The sequence below is a fragment of the Musca vetustissima genome, unplaced genomic scaffold, assembly GCF_032173495.1.
Source record: "Musca vetustissima isolate MV318-11 ecotype Yass unplaced genomic scaffold, APGP_CSIRO_Mvet_v1 utg28485, whole genome shotgun sequence".
In the NCBI taxonomy this organism is placed as follows: Eukaryota; Metazoa; Arthropoda; class Insecta; order Diptera; family Muscidae; genus Musca; species Musca vetustissima.
In genome coordinates, this window is record NW_026873669.1 from 66,197 (window position 1) to 82,105 (window position 15,909).

Genomic DNA, 15,909 nt, shown 5'->3' on the forward strand with positions numbered 1-15,909 from the left:
ATTGCCAGGCCACTTAACAATGTTTACATGTCACATACCGATTACTTGTTTTGCACTGCCATGTACCAAATGTCACCTTACAATGTGGCAACACTTGTCAACAACCACCGTCACCGTATAGCCACAGCAGAAAGAAAGGAAAAAAGAAAGAAAACTACATCACTAGACAAAAAATAATCGAAAATTTTTGTAGACTGTGTGGTTGGTGTGTGGAAAGATTTTTTAATTTTGTCATCCCGTAGAGGCGAAGGATTTTTAATTACATATTTTTACAACAATTCCAACAAAATAAATAACAAAAGGAGAAATATTTGCAAAAAGAGTAAAGAAAGAAACCAAAAAGAAAATCATCATCATCGGAGAAACATCGTCACTTTTGCTTGATTGATTTGGGGTTTATTGTTGTTGTTGTATTTCGTTGTTCGTCGTAGTCGTCGTCGAGAAGAAGTAACACGCATTCGCGCAGAAAGTTTTCGGTTTCGTATTTTTTTTTTAATTTTTTCGATTTTTCGGTGAAGAGAGTTGCGGAATTATGGCTAAGACCTACGACTATCTGTTTAAATTGCTGCTAATCGGTGATTCGGGTGTTGGCAAGACCTGCATATTATTTCGTTTCTCGGAGGATGCCTTCAATACAACATTTATATCGACAATAGGTGAGTTGGGATCCCGCGGGGTACATATGTACATATATTAATATTTTGTGTATGATTGTAAAAATGTGTGTGTGTAACGAACATGAAGTAGCCTGCCTGCAGCATGAGTAACAATGAAAAAATTACAAAAATAATGAATTAATCAAAAAAAAAAAATTACAACAACAATTAAATATTTTGTATGATAGTGCAACAGCAACAACAACACCAACATTGTCGTCACCCATTAAATTTATTTTGAAAAGAAAAAAGAAAAGTGAAAAAAACACAGCAGAAGAAAGGAGGGGTCGGTTCCGCTGCGCCTCCATCGTCATCATCATCATCGACAACAACAACGTCGTATGTTTGGGTTTGGTGTTGCTTGTTATTATTGTTGTTGTCGTCCGCTACAAAGTCAAAGTACGATATCTGTGTAGGGCAAGCCAAAAGATAAACTTCCGCCACAAGATCCCCCAACCCCCGCCCTTTCGTTCGTTCTTTGGCGGACTCTTGAAAGAAAATTATCTTTTGTCATAACCCCTAGGAAACTATAAGGGAACTGCCTGCCAAATATTCCCCAAAAGTTCTTTTGGTATGCCCAACCCTCCTCATCCCCTTTTTTGAAATTCGTTTTTACTATTTTTGTTTTTATAGATTCTCTCTAAGTGGAACATGACAAGAGCCACCTTGCAAAAAACCACAAAAAAATGTGGAATTCTAAAAAAAAAGATAAACAAACAAATATCAGCAGCAGCATCCCCAAATAGTTTTCAGGGATTTGGCCTATTTTTTTTATTATTAAAACAAGTATTTATAGAACGCCTGAAGGCATGGAGAAGACGAATTTTATAGACACCTTAAATTAAAAGGCTATCTTTATAGACCACCAGACCATGGAGAAGACGAATTTTATAGACCCCTTAAATGTAAATGTGGACTGAAGTTGAATTTCCTCAAAGAACAGCCTGAAGGTAGTCTTTTTCATAGACCAGACTGAAGGTGGGCTTTCTCATAGAACAGCCTGAAGGTGGTCTTTCTCATAGATCACAGCTTAAGGTGATCTTTCTCATAAACAAGCCTGAAGGTGTTCCTTTCTCATAGACCAGCTGAAGGTCGTCTTTCTCATCGACCAGCCTAAAGGTTATCTTTCTCATAGACCCCAACTGAAGGTGGCCTTTCCCATAGCAGTCTGACGGTGGTCTTTCTTCATAGACCATGTGGATATTTTCTCATAGAACAGCCTGAAGATGGTCTTTCTCATAGACCCCAGTTGAAGGTGGTCTTTCTCATTGCAGCCTGAAGGAGGTCTTTCTTTATAGACCAGCCTGAAGGTAGTCTTTCTTTATAGAACACAGCTGAAGGTGGTCTTTCTTTATAGACCCCAACTAAAGGTGGTCCTTTCTGAACCCCAGCTGAAGTGTGCCTTTTTCACAAGCCAGCCTGAATATGGGCTTTCTTATGAACCAGATGGTCTTTCTCATAGACCAGCCTGAAGGTGATTTTCCTTTATAGACCAGCCTGAAGGTGGTCTTTCTCATAGACCCCAGCTGAAGGTGGTCTTTTCTCATAGACCCCAGCTGAAGGTGGTATTTTCTCATAGACCAGGCGGATGGTGGTATTTTCTCATAGACCAGCTGAAGTTGGTTTTTTCTTATGGATCAGCCATAGGTTTTCATTTTCGTAGGCAAGCTGAAGGTGGTCTTTCATTATAGACCAGCCTGAAGGTGTTCTTTCTCATTGAGTTGTAAATCTTTCTACAAAAAATTGGCAACATTTGGCCATTTTTTTTGGGATGTCCCCATATGACTACTGTACTTTCAAAATTTCATCTTTTTTTTTTGTAATTTGGTCAATTTTTTTCAACCCTATTGGCTGTAATTCGGTATTTTGGGTTCACATTGGGTAACAAATCTTCCTACAAAAAATTATCAATATTGATTCATGTTACGGGGTAACCTCCATATATCCGTACCCCTATTATTCGGTATTTTGGATACATTTTTCAACCGAAATGGCTGTAATTTCGTATTTTAGGATCTCATTGGGTATCTTATCTATCTACAAAATATCAAGATTGGTCCATTTTTTAGGGTGGCCCCTATATAACCTCCCAAATTTCTCTATATTGGGGAGATTGGACGCATTGCTGTAATTTCATATTTTCGGTTTTTACCCCTTCGTATTCGTTATTTTGGGGAGTTTGGGCACACTTCTCAACCAAATTGGCTGTAATTTCATATTTTAGGATCTCATTGGGTATCTTATCTCCCTACAAAAAAATTATTAATACTGGTCAAATTTCAAGCTTAGTCCCCATATAAGGGCATCTACCAAATTTCGATATATTGGGGAGATTGAGCATGTTTTTCAACAGAGTGAGCTTACATTTGGTATAAATAATTCACATTAGATTAGAAATCTTCCTACCAAAAATGATTAAGATTGGTCTACTTTTAAGGGTAGACCTCATATAAGGGTATATACCAAATTTGGTATTGTGGGGAGCTTGGGCACGTTTTTCAACCGAATTGGCTGTAATTTGGTATTTTTGATTCTCATTGGGTGGCAAATCTCCTCCCTATCAAATATGATCAAGATCGGTAAATTTTTTAGGGTAGCCACAATATAAGGGGATCTTCCGAATTTCGTATTTTGGGGTGCTTGGGAACTTTTTTCAGCCGAATTAATTGTAATCATTTCGAAGAAGTCAAGGAAACTACACAGCACGAGACCAAACTAAAAAAAATAAACAATAACAATGAAAATGAAAATGCATTGATCGAAAATTTGATGAAGAGGAAGAATAACATGTAGATACAAATAATGGCCAGGAATAAAAACAAGCAAAAAGAAAGACTGGCCGCTACTTGACACCCTACCCGATACTATGCGCCAAAGAATTCAAAACAATTTCTTAACAATATTACAACAATCACATGCTTCCCATCCCTTTGCTCGTATCGTTTCGTCTCGTCTGCCTGGCTGGCTGGCCTTACTGCATTCAAATAAAGACAACAACACATTTGAAACTATTTAATTTTTTTTTCTGTTTTTTTTTCGATCTGCTGACTACTGAACTCTGTGCATGGCAAACAAAAAAATTCCCTTTGTTGTTATGACATGGGACAGAAAGAAAAATCAACAACAAAAAACCGCGCAGTTTTTTTCAATAGAACTTTGTTGTTTTTTCTTCTATGGAATTTGCTTTCTTAGTTTTTTTTTTTTTGAATTTTTTGAATTTAGAAGATGAATTATAAATGAATTTGTTTTAGTTTCTTTAATTGTGGCAAATTAAATTGGAAGTGAGGGAGGGAGGATGGGGTGGGGACCCACATAACAACCAGCAGCATCACAACATCTCATCATTTTCATTGTCGAAGAAAATATATTTCTTATATTAGTTGATATTGAGTATGTGAGTGTGTGTGTATTGACATGTACTACATACAAACCGCGCTATATACATATCTTCACATAAATATTACATTGTATTTTTTTTTTTATATTCTTATAATCAAATGGTTGTGAAATATGTTTTTTTATGGAGATGACTCATTGGCGGGGTTTTAAGAAATTTAATTTTCTTGGCTACTCAATGGGCATTCGCTGGGTATTTATTGCTGTCCCGCCAGCAGGCAGCACAGCCTGGAAAATGAGTTGAAATCGAGTCATGGGGTAATAAAAAATACCCGCAGCCCCAATACAAATTTGAATTAAATTGTAGAAATGTAGTTTTGAAGAAATTAAAAACTAGTTGAACACACACACACATACACACACTCACACACAACTTATTTGATTGATGTTAATCTGTAGAGCTAAAAGAAGCAGAAGAAGATTCATAGCTGTCTTCAAATTGATAACTGATTAACACTAGAGATTTATTATTTGTTTGTTTAAATAATTTTCAGTGGTGTGTGGTAGTGGAGAGATTTTATATCTTAATCTTGAGTTTTGTTTTCAAATAAACGAATAAAATTGAGTTAAAAAAAATAAAATAAATGAATAACATAAAAAATATAGTTGTGTGATAGATAACCAATTTTAATAGGGGTGGACCATAATAACTTTTTACAAAAAATAAATAAATAAATTAAAAAGAGATCCTTAATTGCCAAATCACAGACAGTTCCATTGAAAAATTTACCCAAATCTCCCAATATACCGACATTTGGAAGGTATCGTTATATGAGGGCTACCCTAAAAAGTTGACTGATCTTAATAATTTTTGGTAGTATGATTTGACATCCAATGAGAACCCAAAATACCAAATGACTGGTTATTCGGTTGAAAAATGTGCCCAAGCTCACCAAAATACGACATTTGATATATACCCTTATATGGGGCATACCCTAAAAAGTTGACCAATCTCGACAATTTTTGGTAGCTAGATTTGTTAACCAATGAGAACACAAAATACCAAATTACAGACATTTCGGTTGAAAAATAATGACCAAACAACCTAAAAACAAAATTTTGAAAGTTGCGTCGTGTGGGACCTACCTTGGGGCTAAGCTAAAAAGTAAACCAATGTTGACCATTTTTGATAGAAAGATTTTCTACCCTATGAGAAACCAAAATACCAAATTACAGACAATTCCATTGAAAAAAATACCCAAATCTCCCAATACAACGAAATTTGGGAGGTAGCGTTATATGAGGGCTACCCTAAAAAGTTGACCTATGTTTATAATTTTTGGTAGGAAGATTTGCCACCCAATGAGAACCGAAAATACCGAATTATAGAAAATTCTGTTGAAAAATGTGCCCAAGCTCCCTAAAGTACCATATTTGGTAGATAGTCCTTATATGGGGGCTAAGCTAAAAAATTCATCAATATTGATAATTTTTGTTGGGAAGATTTGATACCCTATGAGAGCGCAAAATACCAAATTAGAGACAATTCGCTTGACAAACGAACCCCATTCTACACAAAACCCGTCATGTGGGGGCTACCCTAAAAAGTTGATCAATCTTGATAATTTTTGGTATGAAGATTTTCTACCTAATGACAATTCAAAATACCAAATTACAGTCAGTTCTGTGGGAAAACGTGGCCAAGCTCCCACAAAATACGAAATTTGGTACATACCTTTACATGGGACTAAGCTACAAAAGATGACCAATCTGGATAATTTTTGATTAGAAGATTTGCTACCCTATGAGAACCCAAAATACCAAATTACAGCCAATTCAGTTGAAAAATGGGCTCAAGCTCACACAAAATATGAAATTCGAAAAAGTTCCGTTATATGGGAGCTATCTTTAAAAGTAGGACAATATTGATAATTTTTAATTGGGAAAATTTCCCACCCCCCCAAGAATCATTTGTAACAAATTTCAGCCAATTCGGTTGAAAAATTTGCTGAAAATCTTGGGAAGTGCCGTCATATGGGGGCCATATTTTAAAGTAGACATATCATGATAATTTTTGTTAGGAAGATTTGCTACCTAATAAGAAACCAAAAATTTCAAATTGTAGCCAATTTGATAAAAAAAAAAATCTGTTCAACACGTTAATTTGGAAAGGGGGTACACTTATATGGGCACTATACCAAAACGTGGACCTATATACCTCAATTTTCATTACCAAACAACCTAGGATTAGAGTAGCAATGTATGTGAAAAAGTTCAATGCCCTGCATACAAATATTGCGAGATCAGCACGTGATATAAATACCATCTTCTAATAGACCTGCCTATTAGAAAAACCACCTTCAGGCCGGTCTATGAGAAAGACCACCTTCAGCTGGGGTCTATGAGAAAGACCACCTTTAGCTGGTCTGTGGGTAAGACCACCTTCAGCTGGTCTGTGAGAAAGACCACCTTCAGCTGGGGTCTATGAGAAAGACCACTTTCAGCTGGGGTCTATGAGAAAGACCACCTTCAGCTGGGGTCTATGAAAAAGACCAACTTTAGGCTTGTCTATGAGAAAGACCTCCTTCAGCTGGGGTCTATGAGAAAGACCACCTTCAGGTTTCTCAGTGAAAAAGGCCACCTTCAGGCTGGTCTGTGAGAAAAGACCACCTTCTGGCTGGTCTATAAAGAAAGACCATCTTCAGGCTGGTCTATAAAGAACGACCACCTTTAGGCTGGTCTATGAGAAAGACCAACTTCAGCTGGGGTCTATGAGAAAGACCATCTTCAGCTGGGGTCTAAGGGAAAGACCACCTTCAGCTGGGGTCTATGAGAAAGACCACTTTCAGCTGGGGTCTATGAGAAAGACCACCTTCAGCTGGGGTCTATGAAAAAGACCAACTTTAGGCTTGTCTATGAGAAAGACCTCCTTCAGCTGGGGTCTATGAGAAAGACCACCTTCAGGCTTCTCAGTGAAAAAGGCCACCTTCAGGCTGGTCTTTGAGAAAAGACCACCTTCTGGTTGGTCTATAAAGAAAGACCATCTTCAGGCTGGTCTATAAAGAACGACCACCTTTAGGCTGGTCTATGAGAAAGACCATCTTCAGCTGGGGTCTAAGGGAAAGACCACCTTCAGCTGGGGTCTATGAGAAAGACCATCTCCAGGCTGAGAAAGACCACCTTCAGGCGGGTCTATGAGAAAGACCACCTACAGCTGGGGTCTATGAAAAAGACCAACTTTAGGCTTGTCTATGAGAAAGACCTCCTTCAGCTGGGGTCTATGAGAAAGACCACCTTCAGGCTTCTCAGTGAAAAAGGCCACCTTCAGGCTGGTCTGTGAGAAAAGACCACCTTCTGGCTGGTCTATAAAGAACGACCACCTTTAGGCTGGTCTATGAGAAAGACCACCTTCAGCTTTCTCTCACCTTCTCTCTCTCTCTCTTCCAGGCTGAGAAAGAACCTTCAGGCGGAACTATTGACCACCTTAGCTGGGGTCTATGAAAAAGAAACTTTAGGCTTGTCTATTACAAGACCTCCTTCAGCTGGTAAGAAAGACCACCTTCAGGCTTCTCAGTGAAAAACACCTTCAGGCTTTTTAACCTTATTGGTCTATAAAGAAAGACCATCTTTTGCTGGTCTATTTCGACCACCTAGGCTGGTCTATGGGACACTTCAGCTGGTCTATGGAAAGACCATCTTCAGCTGGGGAAGGGAAAGACCACCTTCAGCTATTACAGAAAGGCACTTTCAGCTGGGCATAAAGACCACCTTCAGCTTTATGACAACTTTACCTAAGAGAAATCCTTCAGCTGAGAATATTAAAAACCTTCAGGCTACGTCAGTGAAAAAGGCCACCTTCAGGAGAAAAGACCACCTTCTGGTTGGATGTTAAAGAAAATGTTGCTGGGAAATAAAGAACGACCACCTTTAGGCTGGTCTATGAGAAAGACCATCTTCAGCTGGGGTCTAAGGGGTTATCCAAAAACCATCTTGAGAAAGACCAATTTGCCAAGCCTATTTGTTGGTACGACCAATTGTGTATACGAAATTTTTTGAGTGTGTGTGTTTGTGGTGTGTTTAAGGGAAATCCTTATTTTATTAGCTGATGTAATCATAGTTGGGTATGGTATGAGAAAGACCACCTTCAGGCTGGTCTATGAGAAGGACCAACTTCAGGCTGGTCTGTTAAAAAACACCTTCAGGCTGTTATGAGAAATATCATATTTTTTGAATAACTTACAGGATTACTTTATTAACTGTTTACTAATTTCTCTCCCTCTCTCTCTCTCTCTTCCAGGCATAGACTTTAAAATTAGAACTATTGAATTAGATGGCAAGAAAATTAAATTACAAATATGGTAAGTAGTTGATTTCATTTCATCCCAACAACAAATTTTTAATTATTTCTCATTTTTGTTGTTATTTCTTCCACTCGCCCAGGGACACTGCTGGCCAGGAGCGTTTCCGAACAATTACCACCGCATATTACAGAGGCGCCATGGGCATAATGTTAGTTTATGACATTACCCAAGAGAAATCCTTTGAGAATATTAAAAATTGGATACGTAACATCGAGGAGAACGCATCGGCGGATGTTGAGAAAATGTTGCTGGGAAATAAATGTGAATTAAATGAAAAAAGACAGGTGAGCAGAGTAGGGTTTTCCAAAAATGTATTGTAATTTGCCAAGCCTATTTTTTGTTTGTTTTTGGTATGGCCAAATGTATTCGAAATGTTTGAGTGTGTGTGCTTGTAATGTGTAAATGGAAATCCTTATTTTATTAGCTGATGTAATCATAGTTGGGTATGGTATGGTTGAGGTAGTGGAATGTAGGTCATTGCCAATGTAATTATTAGCGTTAATAGGTGTTGTATTTCTGTTATTATTGACATGTAATCTAATTTGAATACACCCACAATTGATAATAGGAATGATAGAAATATTTAAGTATATTAAAAAAATGCCCGGTGAATGAGGATACCAGCCCTCTAGGTAAGAAAACCTTCAGCTGATCACTAAAAAGACCAACTTCAGCTGGTCTATAAAACAATCCACCTACAGCTGGTCCACAAAGACAAACATCGGCTAGTATATAAAAAAGACTACCTTCAGAGCTGATCTATAAGAAAGACTGGTAACTGAAAAATACCACCTTTAGCTGATCTTTGAAAAAAACCACCTTCAGCTGGTTTATAAAAACGACCACCTTTAGAGCTGGTCTATAAAGAAAGACCAGCTGAAGGTGGGCTTTTTCATAGGCCTGCTGAAGGTGGGCTTTTTCATAGACCAGCTGAAAGTGGTCTTTCCTTTATAGATCAGCTGAAGGTGAGCATTTTCATAGACCTGCTAAAGGTACCTGGACCAGCTGAATGTGGTGATTTTTCCTTATACACCACCAGCTGAGGGTGGTCTTTTTCATGGAGATCAACAGCTGAAGGTGATATTTTTTGTAGACCTGCTCAAAAGGTGGTTTATTTTAAAGACCTGCTAAAGATGGTCTTTTTTCATGGACCAGCTGAAGGTGGGCTTTTTCATAAACCAGCTGAAATTGGCCTTTCTTTATAGACCAGCTCTGAAGGTTGTCTATAAAGAATGAACACCTTTAGCCGAATGATAACAATGTTAACTGTGGAAAAAATAAACGATAACAATATTTACTATGTAAAATATTTTCGTTAACAATATTTTCTCTCAAATATATTATCGATACAAATATTTTGTATATATAAAAAGTACCGATAACACTATTTTGTATAAAAAATGTTATCGATAACAAAATTTTCCACGAAAATTGTTATCGATAACAATATTTTCTATAGAAAACATGTTTTCTATTATGTATTCTTATAGAAAATATTATCGATAACAATGTTTTCAATATAAAATATTATCGATAACAATATTATCTCTCAAATATTTTATCTATAACAACATTTATGTTATCGATAACAACATATTCTACAGAAAATAGTATCGATATATGAAAGGTATATTTAGCTGATCGATAACAATTTTTGGTGGAAAATATAATCGATAACGATATCTATGTAAAATATTTTCGTTAGCAATATTTTCTCTCAAATATATGATCGATAACAATATTTTGTCTAGAAAATAGTACCGATAACAATATTTTTTATAGAAAATGTTATCGATAACAATATTTTCCATAGAATATATTATCGATAACAATATTTTCTATAGAAAATATGTTTTTTATTATGTATTCTATAAAAAATTTTACCGATAAAAATATTTTCTACAGAAAATATTATCGATAACAGTATTATCTCTCAAATGTGTTATCTATGACAATATTTTCTCACAAATATGTTATCGATAACAATTTTTTTGTTATAAATAAAATATTATAGATAACATTTTCTACAGAAAATAGTATCGATAAGACTGTTTTCTTTAAAAAATATTGTCGTCGATAATTATCAATGACAATGTTTTGTATTGAAACAATATTTTGCATTGAAACAATATCGATAACAATTATTTTCAAAAATAATTTTATCGATAAAAATATGTTGTCGATAACAATCTTTTCTAAAGAAAATAATATCGATAACAATATTTTCTGTATGAAATGTTGTCGATAACAATATTTTTAAAGAAAATATTATCGATAACAAAAGTTTCTAAAAAAAATATTATCGATAACAATATTTTCTAAAGAAAATATTATATATAACAATATTTTTAAAGAAAATATTATCGATAACAATTTTTTCTAAAAAAATATTATCGATGACAATATTTTCTAAAGAAAATATTATCGATAACAATATTTTCTAAAGAAAATATTATCGATAACAATATTTTCTAAAAAAATATTATCGGTAACAATATTTTCTAAAGAAAATATTATCGATAACAATATTTTCTAAAGAAAATATTATCGATAACAATTTATTCTAAAGAAAATGTTATCGATAACAATATGTTTCATAGAAAAGCATTATCGATAACAATATTTTCTATATTTATATTATCAATAACATTTTTTATAAATAATTTTAACGATAACAGTATTTTCTAAAGAAAACATTATCGATAACAATATTTTCAAAATAAAATGTTTTCGATAACAATAAAAAAATGTTATCGATAACAATATTTTCTTTAACAAAATTTGTCGATAACAATATTTTCTTTAACAAAATTTGTCGATAACAATATTTTCTATAGAAAATGTTATCGATAACAATATTAAAAAATATTATCGAATTTATAATTTTTTATTATTTTGTATCGCTTCTATTTATTATTATTTCCCCTTTTTGTATCTTTCTAGGTCTCACGTGAACGTGGCGAACAACTGGCTGTCGAATATGGTATCAAATTTATGGAAACCTCAGCGAAGGCAAGCATTAATGTGGAAGAGGCTTTCTTAACCTTGGCTAGTGATATTAAAGCAAAAATGGAAAAACGAATGGTATGTATTACAACAACAACAAAATTAATAATGGGAATTTATTTTAACCTTCTCCGATTTTTTTGTTGTTAAATAGGAGGCGAACAATCCCCCCAAAGGTGGTCATCAGTTGAAACAGAATGACCATAGAAAAGCAGAGAGTTGGTTGTCAAGGTGCAGTCTGCTTTGACGAGGTAAATACAACAACGACGAATGTAGTTTTCTAACCTCTTGTTAGGGTGGGAGGCCCTAACAAGAACTTAAACTTTTTTTAATGTAATAATAAATATAATAATAATATTAAAATTAATAATAAAAAAATAAAAGAAAAAAACAAAACAAAAACGAAATAATATAAATACATAACGTAAAAAACAAATCGGAAAATCTTAATCATATTTAATTATAGATGTTTAAACAAAAAAAAGTAAATACAAAAATTATTGCAATTTTACCACGAAGCCGAGGAGAAGAAGCACACGAAACGTAATCATCCCGCAAAAAAGAAAAACAAAAACAACAATTCAATTCAAATAGAAAACAATTCATACTCTCTAAAGTAAATTCAACAACAACAATTCTTGTGGTCAATAAAAATAAACAACAAAAAATATTGGATTATTGAAATTTAAATCCTACAACAAAACAATGCTGCATGACTTATATAAATAAATTAAGTATATTTATTTATATATATAAATAAATTAAGGAATAACGATAAAACATAATCCATTATTTTATAAATCACACACAAACACAGGCAAAAAGAACAAAAACAACAATTGCAACTTATAAATATTTAGAAAAAATAATATGAAATATTTAAATAAAAATATTACGGTGTAAACAGAAACAAATAAGATAAATATTGGAGGCGAAAAAATAGTGCTAAGCAATACAATTGTTTTATTTTACAGAAAATATTTTCGATAACACTATTTTCTATGGGAAAGAGTATCGCTAACAATATTATCTATAGAAATTGTTATTGATACAGTATTTTCTTTAACAAATATTATCGATAACAATGTTTTCTCTAAAAATTATTATCGATAACAAATTTTTCTATGAATTAGTATCGATAACAAGATTTATTCATAGGAAATACTGTCGATAACAACATTGGCTACAGAAAATATTATCGATAACAATATTTTTTATAGGAAATATTTATAACAATATGGAAAATATTATCGATAAAAGATTTTCCATAAAAATATTATCAATAACAATATTTCCTATGGTAAATATTATCGATAACAATATTTCCTATAGAAATTATTTTCGATAACAATATTTCCTATAGAGAATATTATCGACAACAATATTTCCTATAGAAAATATTTTCGATAACAGTATTTTCTATAGAAAAGATGATCGATAACAATATTTTTGTAGAAAATATTGTCGATTACATTATTTTCAATGGAAAATATTATCGATAACAATAATTTGTACATAAAATGTTATCGATAACAATGTTTTCTATAGAAAATGTTATCGATAACAATATTTTTATAATTAATAATATCGATAACAATGTTTTCTCTAGAATATAGAATCGATAACAATATTTTATATAGAAAATCATATCGATAACAATATTTTAAATGGAAAATATTATCAATAACAGTTTTTCTTAGACAAGATGATTTATACAATATTTGTTGTAGACTATATTATCGATAACAATATTTTTTGTAGAAAATAATATCGATAACATTATTTACTATAGAAAATATGGTTATTGGTATAATATTCTATAAAAAATAACATCGACATCAAGATTTACCATACAAAATATCGATAACAAGATTTTTTTATGAAGAATATGGTCGATAACAATATTTGAAATGGAAAATTTTATCGATAACAGTATTTTCTATACAAAAGATGATTTTTTTGTAGAAAAATTTTCTATGGAAAATATTTTCGATAACAATATTTATTATATATTTGTTATCGATAACAAGATTTTGAATCGAAAATATTATCGACTTCTGGTTTTTCCATAGAAAATATTATCGATAACAATATTTACTATAGAAAATATGGTTATCGATATAATGTTCTGTAAGAAATAACATCGATATCAAGATTATCCATACAAAATATTATCGATAGCAAGATTTTGTATGAAGAATATTGTCGATAATTTTACTTTCTTCAAAAAATCTTATCGATAACAATTTTTTTTATAGAAAATGTTATCGATACCAATATTTTTGCATAGGAAATATTATCGATAATAATATTTTTGGTAGGAAATATTAGCGATAACCATATTTTCTATAGAAAATATTATCGATCAAAACATTTTCTATAGAATAGATATAGATAACAATATCTTCATCGAAAATATTATCGATAACAATAGTTTCAATGGAAAATATTCTCGATAGCAATAGTTTCAATGGCAAATATCGTTAACAATATGTTCTATAGAAAATTCTATCGATAACAAGATTTTATATAAAAAATATTATAAATGACAATATTTTGTATAGAAAATGTTACCGATAACAATATTGTATTTAGAAAATGTTATCGATAGTAATATTTTCTATACAATATGTTATTCGATTACAATATTACAATATTTTAGGTAGAAAATATTATCGACTACAATATTTTTGTAGAAAATATTATCGATAACAGTCCATTGAAATCATTACCGTTAAAATTTTTTTTCTTTAGAAAATATCGATAACAATATTTTTTATATAAAATTATTTCAATTATAATATTTTTGATCGAAAATATTATCGATAACAATATTTTGTAAAGGAAATGTAATCGATAAAAATATTTTCCATAGAATACAAAATTTTCCATAGGATCCCCCCATCCATATAGAAAATTGTTATCGAATCCATTTCCTTAAAAAAATCTTATTGCTTAGTTCCTTACAACAACAACAACAAAATACACGTACTTAAAAAAATATTTTAATAGAAAATAATATTTTTTAGAAAATAATTTAAAATTAAAATAAATTCTTCCATAAACGAAATAATGCAAATTATTGAAATATTTCAATGAAATTGAAATCATCATATATATATATATATATGTATTCTGTGATTCCCCATAACTGATTCCAAATATGTCTTCTATGAAAGGAAGGAAAGACAACAAATTCTGAAAAAAAATTTTAAAATAAAAAGCTTTAAAAAAATTCTCAAAATGTAATTGCTATTTAATAATGTTGTTTTTTTACTGTACGTGTATTCTAACAAAACTTATCTTGTTTGTTTTGGTTACTACTATAATTACTTTTTTCTATATAGAAATGTTTTTTTTAATTTTTTAATTTTTTTTTTAAATAACAAAAATCCCTCCTATTCCTCCTACCCACTTGAAATGTGCAAGAGTTGAAATAATAATCGAATATAAATAGTTTTTTTTTTTCAATTCCTAAATACAGGTTTTAAATGATTATTATTTAAAAAACAAATATGTTAGTAATTATTTGCAATTTTTTTTAATTTTTCTTAATTTTAGTTTTATATAAAAAATTAAATAAAATAAAAAAACCAAACATGCCATCGTTGATTCTCGAAAAAAATTAAATACAACACAAAAAGTTTTAAGCAAAAACAACATTTAAAAAAATTTACGCACAATAATTTCATTTAAATTGAATATTTTTGGTTTTTAATTTTTTAAATTTTTTTAACTCCATTTGGGTTCCAGATTTTTTTGTTAGCATGGCCTGCTGTTGAGTTGAGTTTTTAAGTTCTTTTTTTTCATTTCTTACATTTTGTTTTTGTAAATCACATTCTAATCGGGGTTGTGTAGATAAATATCACATTATATTTTTTTGTATAATATATACGTAAATATATATTTTTAAAAAATATATTTTTTATTTTTATATCTTAAATGTTGTCTTCATTTTATTTTTTTATTTTCTCTCTCTCTCTTTTTCATTTTTTTAAAGGTGCTTTATTATAACAATCATTGTATTGTTTCCATTTTTTTTTTTTTTTATATTTTATCTTTCACTTTCTCCTTTTTTTTTAATAAAAAAAATAAAAGTAATAAATTAAAAAATAAACAACATCATAAATAAAATCCAATATCTCATAAATATTTACTTTAAAAAATAATAATAATAACAAAAAATCGTCACCATCATCACAATCGCTTTTGTGACAAAAACAAAAAAAAAAGAAATATATATAGTAATATAAAAAACGGATGAAATAAATGAAAAAAATATATAAAAAAATTAAAAAAAAAACATCTACAATTTGATATTATTTAGTATTTATAATTGTAATAATTATACTTATACAATTTTATAAAAATATTAAAAATACAAAACAAAAAAAAAAAACACTCAAAACTTTTTTTTAATTTGTTTTATTTAAGAAATTTGGGTTTAAAGTTGGGGAGTGGGTAAAATATTATCGATAACAATATTTTCAATAGAAAATATTATCGATAACAACATTTTCTATGGAAAATATTATCGATAACAATACTTT

The 15,909-nt window shown here is 31.2% G+C and overlaps 1 protein-coding gene across 1 annotated transcript; it reads left to right on the plus strand.

Annotated features, from left to right (window-relative positions):
• Nucleotides 1-532: 532 nt before the first annotated feature.
• On the plus strand, nucleotides 533-11,716 carry LOC133327122 (ras-related protein Rab-8A). The gene is made up of 5 exons (XM_061535698.1): nucleotides 533-656; nucleotides 8,290-8,350; nucleotides 8,433-8,637; nucleotides 11,297-11,437; nucleotides 11,514-11,716. The coding sequence occupies exons 1-5, from the start codon at nucleotides 533-535 to the stop codon at nucleotides 11,604-11,606; spliced, it is 624 nt and encodes a 207-aa protein (XP_061391682.1). The 3' UTR covers nucleotides 11,607-11,716.
• Nucleotides 11,717-15,909: the final 4,193 nt, after the last annotated feature.

Excerpts from the sequence above, each read along its gene's own strand:
- LOC133327122 (XM_061535698.1), top strand. The coding sequence starts at position 533 with ATGGCTAAGACCTACGACTATCTGTTTAAATTGCTGCTAATCGGTGAT. Across the intron at positions 657-8,289 it reads AACATTTATATCGACAATAG|GCATAGACTTTAAAATTAGA; the intron begins GTGAGTTGGGAT and ends TCTCTCTTCCAG. Across the intron at positions 8,351-8,432 it reads AAAATTAAATTACAAATATG|GGACACTGCTGGCCAGGAGC; the intron begins GTAAGTAGTTGA and ends CCACTCGCCCAG.